The sequence below is a fragment of the Phaseolus vulgaris genome, chromosome 10, assembly GCF_051622355.1.
Source record: "Phaseolus vulgaris cultivar YP4 chromosome 10, ASM5162235v1, whole genome shotgun sequence".
Lineage (NCBI taxonomy): Eukaryota > Viridiplantae > Streptophyta > Magnoliopsida > Fabales > Fabaceae > Phaseolus > Phaseolus vulgaris.
The window spans coordinates 40,109,696-40,126,844 of record NC_143507.1 but is presented as its reverse complement, the minus strand read 5'-3'; the positions used below and the strand labels follow the sequence as shown (position 1 = coordinate 40,126,844).

General features: G+C 35.8%; 2 protein-coding genes across 5 annotated transcripts; one reads left to right on the top strand and one right to left on the bottom strand.

Moving 5' to 3' along the window:
• Positions 1-231: 231 nt before the first annotated feature.
• LOC137818641 (DEAD-box ATP-dependent RNA helicase 31) lies at positions 232-6,130 on the top strand. The gene is made up of 10 exons (XM_068622176.1): positions 232-1,059; positions 1,878-1,984; positions 2,330-2,385; positions 2,916-3,140; positions 3,673-3,879; positions 3,979-4,065; positions 4,199-4,294; positions 4,467-4,682; positions 4,981-5,166; positions 5,791-6,130. The coding sequence occupies exons 1-10, from the start codon at positions 392-394 to the stop codon at positions 6,016-6,018; spliced, it is 2,076 nt and encodes a 691-aa protein (XP_068478277.1). The 5' UTR covers positions 232-391; the 3' UTR covers positions 6,019-6,130.
• Positions 6,131-8,950: 2,820 nt separating this feature from the next.
• On the bottom strand, positions 8,951-16,818 carry LOC137812522 (uncharacterized). 4 transcript variants are annotated; one of them, XM_068614570.2, is made up of 10 exons: positions 16,251-16,818; positions 15,712-16,131; positions 15,183-15,371; positions 14,387-14,479; positions 14,098-14,280; positions 13,918-14,020; positions 13,630-13,815; positions 10,525-12,932; positions 9,796-10,382; positions 8,951-9,490 (listed from the first exon to the last, which is right to left on the bottom strand). In XM_068614570.2, exons 2-10 carry the CDS (start codon positions 15,943-15,945, stop codon positions 9,481-9,483), a joined length of 3,993 nt encoding a protein of 1,330 aa, XP_068470671.2. In that variant the 5' UTR covers positions 15,946-16,131; positions 16,251-16,818; the 3' UTR covers positions 8,951-9,480. The 4 variants fall into 4 exon arrangements, with proteins under 4 accessions (XP_068470671.2, XP_068470653.2, XP_068470662.2 ...); XM_068614552.2 differs by having other exon boundaries at positions 8,951-9,508; positions 16,251-16,673; XM_068614561.2 differs by having other exon boundaries at positions 8,951-9,508; positions 9,796-10,379; positions 16,251-16,673.
• Positions 16,819-17,149: the final 331 nt, after the last annotated feature.

Genomic DNA, 17,149 nt, shown 5'->3' with positions numbered 1-17,149 from the left:
AAAATTTGTTTTAATATATTTACTAAAAAATATATTTTGAAATATGATTTACCTATATTGATATGTTTCTCAAAAGGTATACATTTCTAGGTCTACATTTTCATCCTCCAATTAAAAAAAAATAGTATATGTTCACATTACCTTATCATAATTTTTAAAATTTAGTACTAAACATTTTAGTTAAAGAACCAACATTAAAAATATAAAATACGAACTTTTAGATATTAAGACATTCTTCAAATTTTGACAAAAAAAAAAGAGTTTAAAAAAGAAAATATAAATCCTTAAACCCTAATTCCCTCCATCGATTCCCTCCACAAAACCCTCGTTGGTTGTGACTTCTGAACGAACCCACACACTCTTATCTCTCTTCTTCTGCTCTGCTGCTGCTATGCACACAAAGCTGTTGACCCAAATTCGTCTTCTTCATCCCCTTCTTCCCATGAAGCCTCGCACACTTCCTCTTCTCTCTCGCGCCATCTTCTTCCCTCCCTCCAAGTTCCTCCGAACCGCAGCAACCTTTAAAGCTCGCGCCTTTTCCGCCCGGGTCAGTGCCCACGCCCGCGACAAGATTCCGGTTCGCCCCTCCAAGAGCCTCGTCGACGACGAGGCTGAACTCAGTGACTGGGTCGATGAGTTGCGGACCGGCCGGGTCGACCGCTTCCAACGGCTCGGCAGCGACGACGATGAAGGCCGCGAAACCCGGCCGCCGCGGAGGAATAACAATAGGGCTTCCCCCAATTTGGGGAAGAGGAGGGGCGAGGATTTGATGAGGGGAAGGCAGAATGCGGGTGCGAGGAGAAAGTTTCAACCTCGGAGTGACGACGATGAGGAAATGGTGGAGAGTGGAAGGAAGTTCAAGGGTGGTGGCGTTGGAACGTTTCTCAGCGAAGATGATAGTGAAGATGAAAACAGTGATGGGAGTGAGGAGGAGGAGATATTGAACAAGAGTAGAACCGCTTTGTTTGGAAAACAAAACGGTCTGAAGCCGAAGACTGTTGAACCGACTCCTAGACCATCTTCTCCTGGAGGTTCTGATTCTTATCTGAGTGAATCAAGGTGTGTTCATTGTACCATTAATGTTTCTGTTATGCTACTTGGAGTAGTTTTGGAGTATGTTTGAACAAAGTTCTCCATTAAACAGTTTTAGGAGAGAAAAAATAATATTAAAAATAAAAAATTAGTTTCTCCATAAGTTAAAATATGTTTACGTGAAGCTTGTCTAAATATGCTCTAGTTGTTTGTTTCCTTGCTTGTGTGAATGTATCGAGTCTATTGGTTATTATTGCATAATGCACTTGTTTGGCTAGCTGACACAACATTACTGTAGCTGGTAGTACTTGTTTGAAACGTGTATGTAGGCTTGAGGTGACAAAAGGAACCCAGTTTGCTAATTGAATTTGGGTTTTTTTGGCTTGACCTGTTATTGCTCTGGACTCGAGTTGGACTGAGTTGTCTGTCTTGGGATTTTTCGGATTGCAAGCCTTGAGATGTGGAACAAAGTGAAAAAGAAAGGGATGAGAGGGTGTCTATTGTTCAATACAATTTTTTTCTAGATTGAATGGATACTGTCAACTTTGTGTTTGTCAATGAATGGGATTATGCAACTGTACTTACTGGGTTGTTGTTGTTCCATACCTTCCATGCATGAAGTTGGAAATTGGTTATGGATACTCTCATGGTGGGCACATGTTAAAAGCTAGTTGTCTTTGATTTATAGAGGAGGATAGGAATGAAATTAATATGAAGAGAAAGGAGAGCCTTTTTCTTGTATATTTGTGATGTTTACCTTATGTGCTCTGGCATATACTTTAATCTTATTATGCTATGCTGCTGTCGGGTTATGAATGTCTGATTTTTGAGGTGTGATGCCACAGATTTGACCAATGTTCAGTCTCCCCACTGTCACTAAAAGGAATCAAGGATGCTGGATATGAGAAAATGACGGTTGTGCAGGAGGCTACTCTTCCAGTAATTCTCAAAGGTTGGTCTTTTTTCCTTGGCCATGGAGAATGGAGCCATAAGAAAACGATTTTACGATATAATGTCATTTTTTGTGGCTATGCTTTGCCTGTTTGTAAGAGATGTCATGTCATATGATTTTGTCAAACCCTGTGACCTTTTCTTCTCTTCCTTTTGGTATCCTTTTTGTCTTGAGTTTATAATTTGTGTTGCAAATATCATACTATGTTAAGAGTCTGTATTTAAAATATTGAGCTATCTAATTGATAATATTAAACTAGAACTTATTCCAGCTCTGGTCCACATTGTTCTCATATTTATTGAGTTTATTTATTATTGGGGCACTTATTCCGATTAACATTTTTAGGTAAGGATGTCCTTGCCAAGGCCAGGACAGGCACTGGAAAAACAGTAGCATTTTTGGTAAGTCTCTTGGTGTGTGTTTGCCTAAGTAAATTGGTGGTTAATTGCCTCTTTATATTGGGACGTTTCTTCATATTCATTTATGGGTGACAATTAATGTAAGAAACAGTTGACACAAGGGATACATTTGAAATAAGCAAACTACTTCATTGGACCACTCTGCTTAATTTCTTGGGCTTCAGAACAGAGTTGGATATTTTATCATGATTCATGACAATTGGGCAATTCTTGCTTGCTTCTATTTTCTTTTCAATTGTTTTTGTTTTTAGGCATGGAGGCTGCTATAACATTTTTTAACTAGTCTGCAGTGGGAGTATTAAAGAATCTTCTATGTTGATCAACAAATACCTTTAAAAGTTTTAAAATACTGATTAAAATGTCTAATAAAAGAATACATGAAAAGGTCTACTTGAGATTCAACTTAATAGCACAAATCGTTGTGCTGGAAACTAATCTATTGTTTTGTTGCACCTGTAGTAACAGATGAATAGTAGTTTTTTACTCTTAATTTTTTAAGTGTTTTTATTCAGCTTCCGTCAATTGAAGTTGTGGTAAAGTCACCTCCAAGTGATCGTGATAATAGGCGGCCACCAATTTTTGTTCTTGTCATATGCCCAACTCGAGAACTTGCAAGTCAGGCTGCTGCAGAGGCCAATAAACTGCTTAAGTATCATCCTGCCATTGGTGTTCAAGTTGTGATTGGAGGCACAAGACTTGCTCTAGAACAGAAGCGAATGCAAGCAAATCCTTGCCAGGTAAACTCTTCTCATTGCTACCAAAGTTTATTTTATGTTGTTATTAGTTACTGTATGCCTCCATATGGCCCATAATCTATTCTGAAATATCCCTACGCTACTAAACAGTCTTGACGTAAAATTGCTGTACATATTATTGTTGGCACATTTGTGTTCCAGCTGTCACAAATTGTAGGATCTTTTTTTTGACCAAACATATTAGATTAAAACTTATTTTTATCATCATCATAAGTTTCTTTACTAATTTCTGTTAAACATCAAGAGACAAAAAGCACCAAATTTATGTTGGTGTATAAGTGTTTTAGCAAAAGATTTTTATGAGTATCACCTGACTGTAGCCTAAAACTAGTAGCATCTTGATATTTTAATTTGATTTAAGGCTTTTGATCTATTATTTATTTGCATCCTCATCCTCATATAGCTAACTACTAACTAGTTTCCAGACTTTGTTGATTAAATATTTAGTTGTGATAATAAGGTCACATGTTCTGTTCACACACACCGTTAACTTCCAGTTGCATGCTGTATACAGATCCTTGTGGCTACTCCTGGAAGGCTTAGAGACCATATTGAGAATACTGCTGGTTTTGCATCTAGGCTGATGGGTGTGAAGGTTTTGGTGCTTGATGAAGCTGATCATTTACTTGACATGGGATTTCGCAAAGACATTGAAAAGATAATTGCAGCAGTCCCTAAACAACGACAAACTCTTATGTTTTCTGCCACAGTTCCAGAAGAGGTATTTTTTTTTCTTTACCTTTTTATTTTATGGTCGTATGTTTCTTGTTTAGAAAAGATAGAAGTATTGAGCTTATTCTGGTAATTTATTGTTGCAAAGGTACGTCAAGTTTGTCATATTGCTTTGAGAAGGGATCACGAATTTATCAATACAGTTCAAGAGGGTAGTGAAGAGACACATTCTCAGGTAATTGTTTATAATTTTCACGCTAAATAACTAACAAGGTACTTGCATGGTTGAGGTAATGAATGCGCATTTTGCTAGAACCAGTATAATGTCTTTTTATGATATTTATTTATGGGGTTTTGAATCATTTCAGGTCCGCCAGACGCATTTAGTTGCTCCATTGGACAAGCATTTCCCTTTACTATATGTTCTTCTGAAGGACCACATTGCAGATGATGTTGATTACAAGGTATGTTTTCCAATATACACCTTCAAGACATATAACATGATTAACAAGCAAGGCTATAATTTTTTATTGCTCTATTACTGGTTAAATTCTATGTGATAAGACAACAAAATATTTTACTTTTTCATTCACAGTTCACATATTTTACAAAGATATGAATGTATTGGTTTATCAGGTTCTTGTTTTCTGCACAACTGCTATGGTCACTAGACTTGTTTCTGAACTTCTTGGTGAGTTGAACTTGAATGTGAGAGAAATCCATTCAAGAAAGCCTCAGAGTTATAGAACCAGAGTCTCTGAGGAATTTCGGAAGTCAAAGGGTCTCATCCTGGTTACTTCAGATGTATCTGCACGTGGAGTTGATTATCCAGATGTCACTCTTGTTATACAGGTAATAGCTACAGATGTATCTGCCTGCGATACACATTCCCAATATCATTATTCTGATATTTGTAATCAGCCTTTGCAAACCATGATAACAGGCATCCTAGGACGCTTTATATGGGTTATATTTTTAACATTTTACCTTTTATCATGAAAATCAATGAATATTTGAAAGAATGCTCGATACATTATACATTTGCTGAAAGGTGACACCTGTGGGCATTGTTGAGAAGTTAAAACACAGGCTATTATACGATAAAAGTAATTATTTTGTTTCGTCTTTCCTACATTTGTCAAATGGACAGGTTGGTTTGCCAACAGATAGAGAACAGTATATACATCGCCTGGGTAGAACTGGCCGAAGAGGGAAAGAAGGGCAGGGCATACTGCTGCTGGCTCCTTGGGAAGAGTTCTTTTTGTCTACCATAAAAGATTTGCCTATTGAGCAAGTTCCCGTGGTACCTTCAGTTGATCCTGATACTAAGAGAAAGGTATTACTTTTCACTGGAGACACTTTTTTAGATCAAAACCTCGTTTTAGACTTTTAGTCCCTTTGATGGTAAGCGCTTGTCATTTAAGTTCCTAATTTGATCAAATCTTCACTTCTGTCTCCAATTTTAGGTGTTCACTGTAGTCCTTCTCTACTAACTTTCCACTTTTGTTCCTTTGGTGGTTGTCGCTTGTCATTTTAGTTCCTAAATCATAAAATCACTTTGGTCTTCGATTTTGCAAAGTCTTGTTCGCTTTATCATTGACAGGGACTATAATAAATGTCTTGTTGAAAAATAACTGTTAGAATTAGTATTCAAGACCTTGTTCAAAAGTGTTAGAGGGCCTAGATTGAATGGTCTGTTTGTCCAAAAACTATCTTGACACTTTTGATTCATGACTCTTGCTTATGCCGTCTAACTTGTTTTCACCCACCAATGTGAGACTTGTTATCCAACATTAGCTTGGGATTATGTTCCTTTTCTCAAGTTCTATAAACCATTACCCTTGTATCTTTAGGAGACTAAAGTTTGGGTTCATATTTTTTTTCCATCTCCTGTTTTGGCATGTTTATCAAGGAATGAATTTGGAGCCATATATGACAACCACATTTTTGGTGTTTACAGGTAGAAAAAGCTCTATCCCATGTGGATATGAAGAACAAAGAAGCAGCATATCAGGCATGGCTTGGTTACTACAATTCGAACAAGAAAGTGGGGCGTGACAAGCATAGGCTAGTGGAGCTTGCAAACGAGTTCAGTCGAAGCATGGGGCTTGATAACCCTCCAGCTGTAGCTAAGATAGTCCTTGGCAAGATGGGCCTCAGGAATATCCCTGGTTTACGTTCCAAATAGCTTATTCTTTCAATTCTGTCAAATATGTATTCATTTTTAGTCTTAATGCTCATTCACAATTAATTGTAAGACTGCAGAGACATCAAAATAGAATTATATCATTGTGTGTTTATCTTGGCTATTCTACTTCTTAATTATATCATTCAACCAACCAAAATACACCATCTATTCAACTTCATGCTGGTTGAATTTGTTGTCATTCACTATATAGCGATTTCAAATGAATCAAACCCCTTGATGTTGGTGAATATTAGGTGGAAGGGAGATGGCAGTTTGCAAGAGGTATATTAGGAATAATGTACAAGTAAAGAAATTATATTCAAATCTTGGTGTTTAAGTTTGCTGGGTTGTTACTAGTTTTACTCATACTATATTTATAAAAATATTCCTATCTTGTCAGATTAAAATATTAGTACATTCTTATAATTATTGTTATGACTAATTTACCTATGATTAATGAAATATTTTACTCTAAATTAGTTATATTTATAAAATATTTTTCCATACGAACATATAAATGAGAACTCAAATTCAAAAGTATATGCTTAAAGGATAACATTTTGCAAGGTTATCTTGGTTGAATCCAACTTCAGCACATCTAACTATAATATCGATAAAGTGATATGATATAATATGAATAAAGAAATACACAAAAGTTACAAGTGCTAATAAAGTGTTCGTATATTATGATTTTATGACAAAGTATTACCAAGTCTTTGGACAGTCCCTCTTTTTTTTTACAGTAACAAGACAAATTGTGTTTTGTTTTATATAAGGATAGATACATCTATATATAAAACCTTGTTTTTTTCTCTTTCTTTTATTTTCGTTTCAGTGCAAACAACTTCAAATAGTACTTTATTTTTCTGTTTTATTTATTTTTGCTACTTCTTACATCCAAAAAAATACAAACTACAAACCAAATAGAATTTGGAGTTCGAGTTTTACTACCTATAAAATATATTTAGCTCTAAAACTTAGGTTAAGCTTATTTATACTTAATTTATGAAAAGGCTATAATATCCTTAAATAGTTAATATATATATATATATATATATATTGTATTTGTAATAAAAAATTGAACACGGTTATTGTACTAAAGTTCAAATTCAATTTGTTCGCAGTATTAATTGAGTCTACTCTTTTACTAACCTCGTGAAGGAACTAGATTAGTTTTAAGATAAAACTGCGAAACAACGTGGAAAATGTTCATCAACATAAAAAAAAACTTTTTATTTGTGTTTAAATTTATTGTAATGCACGTGTTTTTAGGAAGAAGTTGAATTGACAACTATTTTCTAACAATAATTCTTTGATATATTATCTAATATTTATTTAAAGCTTTGATTTAAAAATTAATTTGAGTCTGAAAATATGAAACTTGTAATTTTTTTCTAACAATTTTTCTTAAAAAATGTTTCCCCAAATTTCTCTCAAACTTTTCAAGTTTTCTTTCAGTTTATTTCCCTCACAACTTGTCTTTTTTTTTTGGTAATTTAATATATAATTTCTTTGTTATATTCTATACAAGACAGGAATGCTCGGGACAACTTAGGTATTTGGGAATGTCAGCTCGGTGTTTGAACCCAAAAGTTGAGTTGTGAACTCAGTCCAAATGTTGGTTAGTCCAAAAAAAAATGTAATCAAGATAAAAGATAAAGAGACTGTTATCATATTATTATGAAGATGAAATATATAATTATTATTGTTTAAATTTGTTATTATATTATTCTGAAGATGAAAGATATAATTATTATTGTTTAAATTTGTTATCATATTATTTTGAAGATAAAAGAGATGTTTTATCTCTTGTGATAATATGCAAGTTAATTATATATTAATTAATACATGTTAGTTACATATTAATTAATAGTATTAATATAGTTGTTGGTTGAAAAGATAAAGTTATTAAATAAGAGAAGCACCTTGAGGAAGGGTGCACACTTGTTGTTAACACCTGAAACTTGAAGATAAGTGGTGTTCCGTTTTCTATTATTATTTTCAATAAAGATAAGATTCTCATGAAAAAAATTTGTTACAAAAATAATTATAAAATAGACTTGAGTCTCCTAGTAAAGGTATGTGGTTTTTAAGACTGAAACGGACTAACGAAGCCAAGTTAAAAGTGATGCCACAAATTATATATACATTTTTAACTAACAAAACTATTTCTTATATATAATTTGTACCATTATTCTGAAAACCTTTTATTTTATTCAATCAAAAGAAATCTAATTACTTTTCGAATTTAATTATGTAAATGAAAGATTCACTTCCAAAAGTAAAATTTCACCTATCTATATATAATTAATTATAGTGGATTTCAAAACTTATAGTATTAATGGCATGTATGACTTTACAAATACATGTAAGATATTTTCTTTTCTAAATATTAAAGAACTTTTAAACTATAATTTACAAATATCTTATCATGACTAATGTCGATTAAAAAAATTAAACATCAATTTAAAACACTCAGATCAGAAGCGAACAATAACAATTATTTGAGAATACCACAAGTCTTACCTTATTAAATAATAATTTCAAACTAATATAAAAAAAGAGTGCAATTTATTATCATCAATTTTTACAATAACTAAAAAATTATATTTATCATAATTTGTTACAATAGAAAACTTTTTCATGATGCATAAAAACCAAGCCCTATAAAAACTTTCAAAATTTGTCTCATAATATGAAAATTACTTATTTTCAATTTAATGAATGTAAATAGTCAAAAGATACCCAAACTTCAACATAATTGCTATTTAAGAAACAAAATTTCGAAAGTCTGTCGTAACTGGTACATACTTTTTAATTAGATGTTTCCTTTTGATTAGTTACAATGGATTCTCATCAATTCTTAAAAGATCATAACTTTTTATCTCTTTGTTGAAGATTTGAGGAAGACAAACGCAAATGACATCTAATATATCTAATATCACAATTTTATTGCCAGTAAGCTATAACAATGTTCAAAAGTTCAGCATAGATCTTCTGCATGTTCTAAAACAAGAACCCAATTACATTCATTGTATAAAAGAGAATCTGACAATTCTATAACATGGTGGTAAAATTTCTAAACTTCTGAACCTAGGCCAGTTTTCTAAATTTTGTTGGGTTACAAATGTGTCTAAACTTTCAATAAAATTCTAATCCATCCCTTTCTTCCTTTTGCTAGACTGGGAGCAGAGTACTGCATACTCTCTGTCACCATGTTTCATCCTCAAAACATGTTCTTGGATGGACAAACTTAACCAAAATTGGTTAATCACCTATAAGTGTACATGCAAGAGTCTGGCCACAAGCAAGGGACCAAGATATTTTCCTTTTAAGAACAGTAATGCCACGAAATGGACACTGCACTCCCCAGTTACATGCCCTGCCGGGTCCTGCTACAAAAAAAGAGGAAAATCCTCCTCTTTCAACTGTTAACTCCTGGCCACCGATCAGGCAGCAGAATTAGGGGGCCCTGTTGAAAACCATAAAACTAAGACACAATGAAACAATCCAACTGAATAATTATGAGTTTAAAATCTATGAATCAACTGTGTAAAGGATTTTTACACCTTCAACCAATTGGAAATTGTCACATATGGTAAATTTGTTGACTTTAACAATAATTGTGTCAATGTAAAGTGGTTTTTACACTGTCAACTTTGATAAACAATCATGTTAGGGATTACTTTTAAGGTAATTATTGTTAAATTGGACTAAATAAGATGCTTGCTTCATGAATCAAGGGAAAATTATAAGAGGTAGAGTACGAACAACTACCTTGAGACATGAGGTGAGGAAGGTTGATCTGGTGAAGACCGTTGGGTGTGACCACCACGAAACCTTTGCTCTTCATGTGCTCCACTAGATTGACTTCCCTCATTTGCCTGTGACAGCTCATTGACACCTGAGAACCCCATTGGTCCCAAAGTCCCAAACTCAAGCTGCTCTGCGGGTGAACCGTAGCCAGAATTGTGATCAAAAGGATAAAACATTACAACAGATTGCATTGGACCATTTGATGAGACTCCGCTTGGGTTCATGGCTGGCATAGGATACATTCCATAAGTTACATTGGAAGAATTACTCTGCGAAGAATTTGAGCGGACTGGACCATTCTGGTGAGGAATGAAGGTGTCATGCCTATGTGAACCCCATGGTCTCTCCGCACGGCTCTCAGTAGTAGACAACCGCTCTGGCTTTGAGTTGGACTTCTCCATTTGGTTGCGATTATGGCCACGTCCAGTTCCTCGCAATTTTGAGTTAGTATTCCAATTCCCTTCTCTATCACCATGATGGTCATTTCTATCATAATTGTAATTTCCCCTTCTGGTAGTTGTGGGATGCCGATCCCGAGCAGACACCTTCTGAAATAAATTAAAGGGAAGGTATAATAGTATAAAGAAAATAGATTTTGAAATGAAAACACTAATTAGTTTGGTATATGCATGCATGTAGGGAAGAAACACACTGCAGGAAAAGTACCAAGCTCCATAGAGTTTATCATACCGGATTTGGCAGGTAGGTTCCAGTCCCACTTCTATACCGTGGCATATCATCTACATAACGTTGGTAAATATTGGTAGGTCTATTAGAAACTGACTGGAGAGGAGCAACAGGAACCAGACGTGGCCCATAGCTCATAAGCTGATTAAAAATATTCATGTTACCAGAAATTGGTCTTCCAGGACCATCCCAAGGATATCGACCCTGCAAATAAACAGGAGGCACCATAACAGGTGAAGGATGGCGCGTGTTTTGACAAAATCGGCCATATTGCAAATTTTGCCAGTGACTAACAAAGTCACTATTAAGAATGTCAGGCTTGTGCTCTGATGACTCGATAGCCACCCTTGCAATAGAATTGGAAGGGCTTGACACCTCAGGGTGTTCATACCCCTCAGATGAATCAAAATTCTGACTTGAATCACTGTTATCTGCCCCTTCTTCCACATTGAAGTTGCTTGTTGAAGTGTCAGAAGACTCAGTTGGAAAATTATATAAAGGAAGCATCGTGACAAAGGGAACAGGTGGCCCTGTAGGATAGAATGTAAACGGAAGAACCCCAGAATTATCAGCTGCTCTTTGGCGAGAACCAGGACCTATAAGCACTGGAGCTATAGGGAGTGGAGTATCTGGTCCACTAGTCTGAGCAGTTTCAAAACTAGATATTTGATTCCTTGGAACATGTATGGAAGAAACAGATGTGGGCCAAGTGCTTCTTTCTGGCATATCAGATGGCACCGTTGACAAAGGAGTCCACTCTCTGTTTTCATCATCTACTCTATTAGATGAAATTTCTGAAACATTCTTACCCTTCCCATAAACAGGATTTTGAAATGGCATTGAGGGAGTATTTTTCCTCCCCCTTCTCTCCCTTGTTGATTTTGAGGATTTAACTGATGAACCATCCCAAGAGCTTTCAGAAGGGGTCCTACTCCTGAAGGAGCTCGAAGGAGGTGCACTGGATAACTCTGAAATTGCTGTTCTATCATCAAAATAAACCTCATTTCTTCGGCCATCTTGAAAATGAAAATTGTCAATATGCTCTTCTCTGGTTGAACCTTGGTTTTCTTTAGTAAACTTCTGCTGAACTCCAGCAGAACTGTTACTGTTGGAGCTGCCTACCCGAGACAATGGGGCCGAGTTGTAACTGCCTGAAGTAGACTGTTGCCTATCCTCTGGGGGCATTTCAAGATTTCCATTATCAACTTCAACCTCACTTGCAGAACCCCTTTCCTGTTCATGCCAATAATCATTATCAGCTTCTGTTATATTCGCCTCGACTGAATTGAAATTCTCATGGTTAGTTTCAAGTAAATCTTGAGGACTTGAGGTCATTCCTATGCCAGGGAAATATGGAGTCAATGGCGGGATGAAGCCTTGAGGAAATTGCATATTTGCACCCCAAGGAGCCTCAATAAAGGGAATGCTACCCATGTTTCTCTGACCATATCCCATTGACGCAAGAATGGAAGGTGGAAAGGGAAATGGTAGGTGACCAGGTGCAATATTCATTGGAACATGATTCTGACCACTGAAACCCTGAGCTGTGGGAGATGCCATCATATTCAAAAGGTCCTGCTCCTCTTGATGCATCATCTGCATTCCTCCTGCACCTGAAACAGATGCAAACTCTTCACCTATGACACCTGAGTTTGACTCCTCAGGATTACTGTTTGAATCAGCAGCATTTTCAAGAGCTCGATGAGATGAGATGTGCCTTACAGATGACTCGTCCTTTCTTATAGCTACATCAGGTTCAACATTCTTCTTTCGACTAGTCTCCAACTTCACAAAGGAATTCTGGTCTTTACTATTTTCTGTTGCTTTTGTATGTCTTCCTTGGATTGGAACATCACCATATGAGTCCGTCAGCTCAGGGCTAGAACGTGTCCTGGCAAACAGAAACCTTCCCTGAACATCACTCACTTGGTCAGCTTTAACATTTCTCTGACCTTTATCAAAATGAGCACCTTGATTAGAATTAGTTTCCCTCCTAACATGATCAAAGGTCCTTGAATTATTTTGGCTTCCATAATTCTTTTGATTCTGAGTATGTGACACTGTAGAAACAACATTTCCAGATGTCTTTCCAGATAATAAATTACTATACTGAGATAGAACACTTTGTGAGACATGTTCCCCTTCAGTAGATTCATGATTGGAGGCATTATCAATTTTATGGTTATTGTTCTGCAGATTGTCAGACCTCTGTAATTGGTCATGACTGGACAAACTCAAACGCTGTAAGTCAATGCTTGGAACATCAGGCCTTTCCCCACTTCCATGTCTGTCCCAAGTGTTCAAAAAGAACTGATTCACCTCAGAAAATAATTCCTCCTCAGGGCAATCAAGTAATCTAGTCAGCCTTTTTGCCCCAAATGCAAAGGCACTGCGTATCCTAAAGAAATTACCTGGTTCACATGTACCGTACATGCAAAATTAGCAAAAAGACAAACAGATAAAAAATAGTTAAGGGGAACTAAAAGCAAACAAATACAATGCACATTTTACTACATCAGGACCAGGATGCATAAAATTTGCCACACTCTCATTGTTGGTTACAATTAGATAAAGACAAGGTTTATTTTTTTCAATTCTAAAATCCAGATGTGTGCCAAAAGTATTGGAAGCTATAAGCAAATATAGCACCAATCGTCTATAGTATGCCAGATTTTCTATTTACCATATATGGGAAAAAAGAAGCCATAAGAATGACTCCCAAGGAATATAGAAGTAAATCACCATGGACATGTAGGGAAAAATGTTGGTCATTGCAAAAATGATATATCAGCTTGAGTTTTATGCATTTTTCATTACACATCCATTGCATAAAATATACATAGAAAAACAAGAAAAAAATAAGGAGTCTGCAAGATATCAGGAAAGACAACAACAAAAAGGTGAGGATAACATTCGTGTTTATCCATAGACAGTATCCATACTCCAACTCCACTATTCCATATGTCTTAATTCTTCCAAATTCACAAAATTCATATTGTTGCATTAAAAACTAGCAGCAGGGACATAATGAACTTGGCCAAAACTATAATCAGATAAATAGACACATGTATGAAATGAGCCAAACCCAAACTTCTAAAACCAACACACCTTTGCTTACACTACGACCAAGGTTATTGTTGACACGCAAAGGATCAATAACATTGAAATGCTTGGAAACAAATGGTTGCCCCTGATTTTCTTGGCCACCAGGGAAAACAGCATAAACTGAGCTACAGGCATCTAGAAATAACTTGCTGAGAAGTAAATCTCCACCATCTTTTCGAGGAGGTTCGGCTATGGATAATGTTAGTGAAGGAATAAGAAAAATAATCAATACATAAAAAAAAAACTAAATCAATATATGGACAAAAGTATTTTTGATTGGAATGCAACTACCTGACACATCCGGGAGCAAACTAATAGGTACTGGACCCCACAGACTTACACAGAAATTATCCCAGTCAAACTTACTAAAGAATTCCAAAAATCGATACAACACCTACATAAGCAAAAATACCATGTCAAATCAATCATCAAAAACACTAAAATAAAATAAATCCATGTAATTTCTGTTACCTCAAGTGGTCCAGAAAAAGAATTGTTGAAAACATGAAAAATGTAAAGAACCAAGGTCTCTAAGGCATAAGTTGAGATAAGTCCATGGTGAGCACCGAGTATACGGCTCTCATAGTAACACCAAGCTTTTATCAGAATAATACTACGCTTGAATAAATGATTTTGATTAATCAGATTATCAACCTACAACAACAAACTCATTCTTGTAAATCCAAGAAAAAAAAAATAGTGCTGATGTCACATTTTCAAATGATATACATTGTTAAGCATATGAGATGCACCAAATTACCTCCTCAAGAAAACAAAGGGTACACAAACCTCCAAGCTGGTTAAATGAAATGTCTACTACAATATTCTCAACGAGACACTTTATAATTTTTACCTGCAAATAAAGGGCACAATAACAAAAAAATCTCTCTTAAAAATCTAAAGCAAGCCAGACAATTAGCAAAATTTATAACAGTTAGACGCACAAATAGCTAGTACATTGTCATTTTCATTTCTAAGTATTTAAAAATGCCCAACCATGCTTCACGAGTTCACAAAAAATTTAAAGTATACAAAATCAATTCAGCAATTAATAGTATAAAATAAGTGTTTCTCAAGCTAGCAATCTATCCCTTTGTTATACATAATCAATCATCTATGATCATCAGCTTTTGAAACAATCTCACATAACGAAAGTCTATGACTTGGTAATGGTTAACATACTATGATAATATAATATGAGATGGTTCATTATTATAATGTCTTAAACCTTGTGTTCTAAGACCTTAAGCTTCTGCGACAATCCCACAACAACTTTAAAAATTCCCCTCACACTCACGTGAACTAGTGATGTGTATGAGTAAGTGGGGTATGATTAAACATATGAAAGATACCACAACAGTTATATCCTTGGGGAATGTGAATGCAGAGTAGCATTAAGACTTTAAATTGAAAATAAATCCAAACTTAAGCATGATACAAATTTCTCAACCAAATTGAGAAAGCAACTAATAGAACAAACTATATGATTAATAAACAAAGCAGAGTGACAGTAAAAGTTCAACAATTCTGAAGATTTTCTATATTAGAGAACCTACTTCGGCCTGGATATACTGAACCTCCTTGACATGAAACTCTGCATTCTCATTCTTCTCCTCATTTTCCAGCATGTCCCGAACCTGATGTGCCCATGTCTCCTTCAGATTTTGATTCTTACTGAATGCTGTTAAGTCAATATCTCCATCAGGCAAATAAGTTTTGAGGGGCACCGACCCAAAGGTGAACACCTGTAATTGTAAACAATCATTTACATAATAATATGTAAGTACAACTTCAAGCTAACATCAATAATATTACTGATCTTCTTCTGGATGAAACAAAGAAAACCATGATACAAAATACCCATCAAATCACCAAATTGGGATTTCTGACCTAGCACCACTCTGTTTAAGACTTGCAACAGCATGATACTGCTATTAAGCACTTCCATCATGCAATAATAATATCAAAATTGATCACAGCAACCTTTGACAATTAAATTATCATAGCATGGTCATAGCTAAAACAATGGATGACTCACTAATAATCATAAGCTACTATGCAACAGATAAACCACAATACACCAACCTCGCAAGGGAAGCACTTCATGATCAGCCGTTGGACATAGTCAGCAACCGCATTCCGGCGCTCCTCAGAGGGTGGATTAGGCTGAATGCAGGCAATCAGCTCTGCAGTCCTTTGCTCGGCTTTCAACCACCGCTCCGAGTCAAGCACCTGTATCACGGAGGCAGCTTCATTGGGCAACAAACCATTAGGCAATAGCCCACTTGGTGGCTGTGCCCAACCTTCATGTTCCCCCATGCAAGCCTATGTTTCAACACTCCCAACAAAACCTACCAACCCAAACCAACACGCCGCCACCACCACAGTTCCTTCTAGATAACCCAAAACAACCAATATTCAAACTCACAAAAACCCAATAAAGCTTGCAGCGATACTTAATATCTCAGGGTTCTCCCACCGACTTCGGAAGGGAAAAATTTTCCCCTTGCAAAACAAACAGACCAAGACAGAACTTAATTCTCTCAGTAGTCAAAAAATATTAAATAGTAAAAAAGAGAGAAAAAAACTGTGAAATTCAACAAACCAATTCTGGGTATTATTACCCAAAAATAACACAGACAGATGGAACGGGAGAATTTCAGAGAACCCCACCCAGCACCAAGCGAATCCCCAAAAGTTACCAAAACCAGATTTTGCAAAAGACCCAAATGAATCAAACAATAAGAGAGTTGCTTGGTTGTAAGAAGAGAAGAGTTTAGATGGTTAAAACCCTAACGGAAAAGGGTGATTCCCAACACAGTGGAAGTGTAGGGAGGAAACAATAGCGTAGTGTGCAAACCCAGAAATGCGTAGAGGAGATGGTTGGCATCAAAACATTAGGTGGGAGAAAAGCTGGGGTGCGATCAAAAACGGGCCTTGGTGCAGATAGAGAAAAGGGTGCAAAACGAGGGGTGGTTGTTGTGTGTGAAATATGAATGATGAATATTAGGGATTGAAGAAGTAGGCTAGAAAAGGGGTTCGGCGTTGAGAGAGAAGAGTGTTGGTGTTGTGAATGTGTGCATTTAAGGGGTTTTCTTTTTCTATTTTCCTTTTAGTTTTGCAAAAATTTATTGGCAAACTGAGCCTGTGAGGGTGATAATAGAATCTTGTGAGATAGACAATGAAAAAAGCAGCACAGAGAAAAAGGGAAAAGGAAAGAAATAAGTAAAAATATTCAGTTATTCATTCCATGTTTTTTCAATTATTTGCACCATATTCCTTTTTATCAAAATGGGAATTGTTAATGTCATCTGAAAACAATGTTTACTTCTGAAGTCACCAGACCCATAACCAAAAGCCTAGCCCCTTTTCATCAAATCTGGACTCTGTTTTCTGTTTTGGGCTGCACTCATCAAATCTACTCTAATAACTTCATCACACTTTATTTTCATCATTCTTGATTCACACTGTGTTTACAAACTCATTCAGGAAAAGGAATTAGGTTTATCAATTTCTGAAGACC

Coding starts and splice junctions, on each gene's coding strand:
- LOC137818641 (XM_068622176.1), top strand. CDS start 392: ATGCACACAAAGCTGTTGACCCAAATTCGTCTTCTTCATCCCCTTCTT. Junction 1,060..1,877: donor TCTTATCTGAGTGAATCAAG/GTGTGTTCATTG, acceptor GTGATGCCACAG/ATTTGACCAATGTTCAGTCT. Junction 3,141..3,672: donor TGCAAGCAAATCCTTGCCAG/GTAAACTCTTCT, acceptor TGCTGTATACAG/ATCCTTGTGGCTACTCCTGG.
- LOC137812522 (XM_068614552.2), bottom strand. CDS start 15,945: ATGGGGGAACATGAAGGTTGGGCACAGCCACCAAGTGGGCTATTGCCT. Junction 14,021..14,097: donor CTTTTTCTGGACCACTTGAG/GTAACAGAAATT, acceptor TTGCTTATGTAG/GTGTTGTATCGATTTTTGGA. Junction 10,383..10,524: donor GAACCTACCTGCCAAATCCG/GTATGATAAACT, acceptor AATTTATTTCAG/AAGGTGTCTGCTCGGGATCG.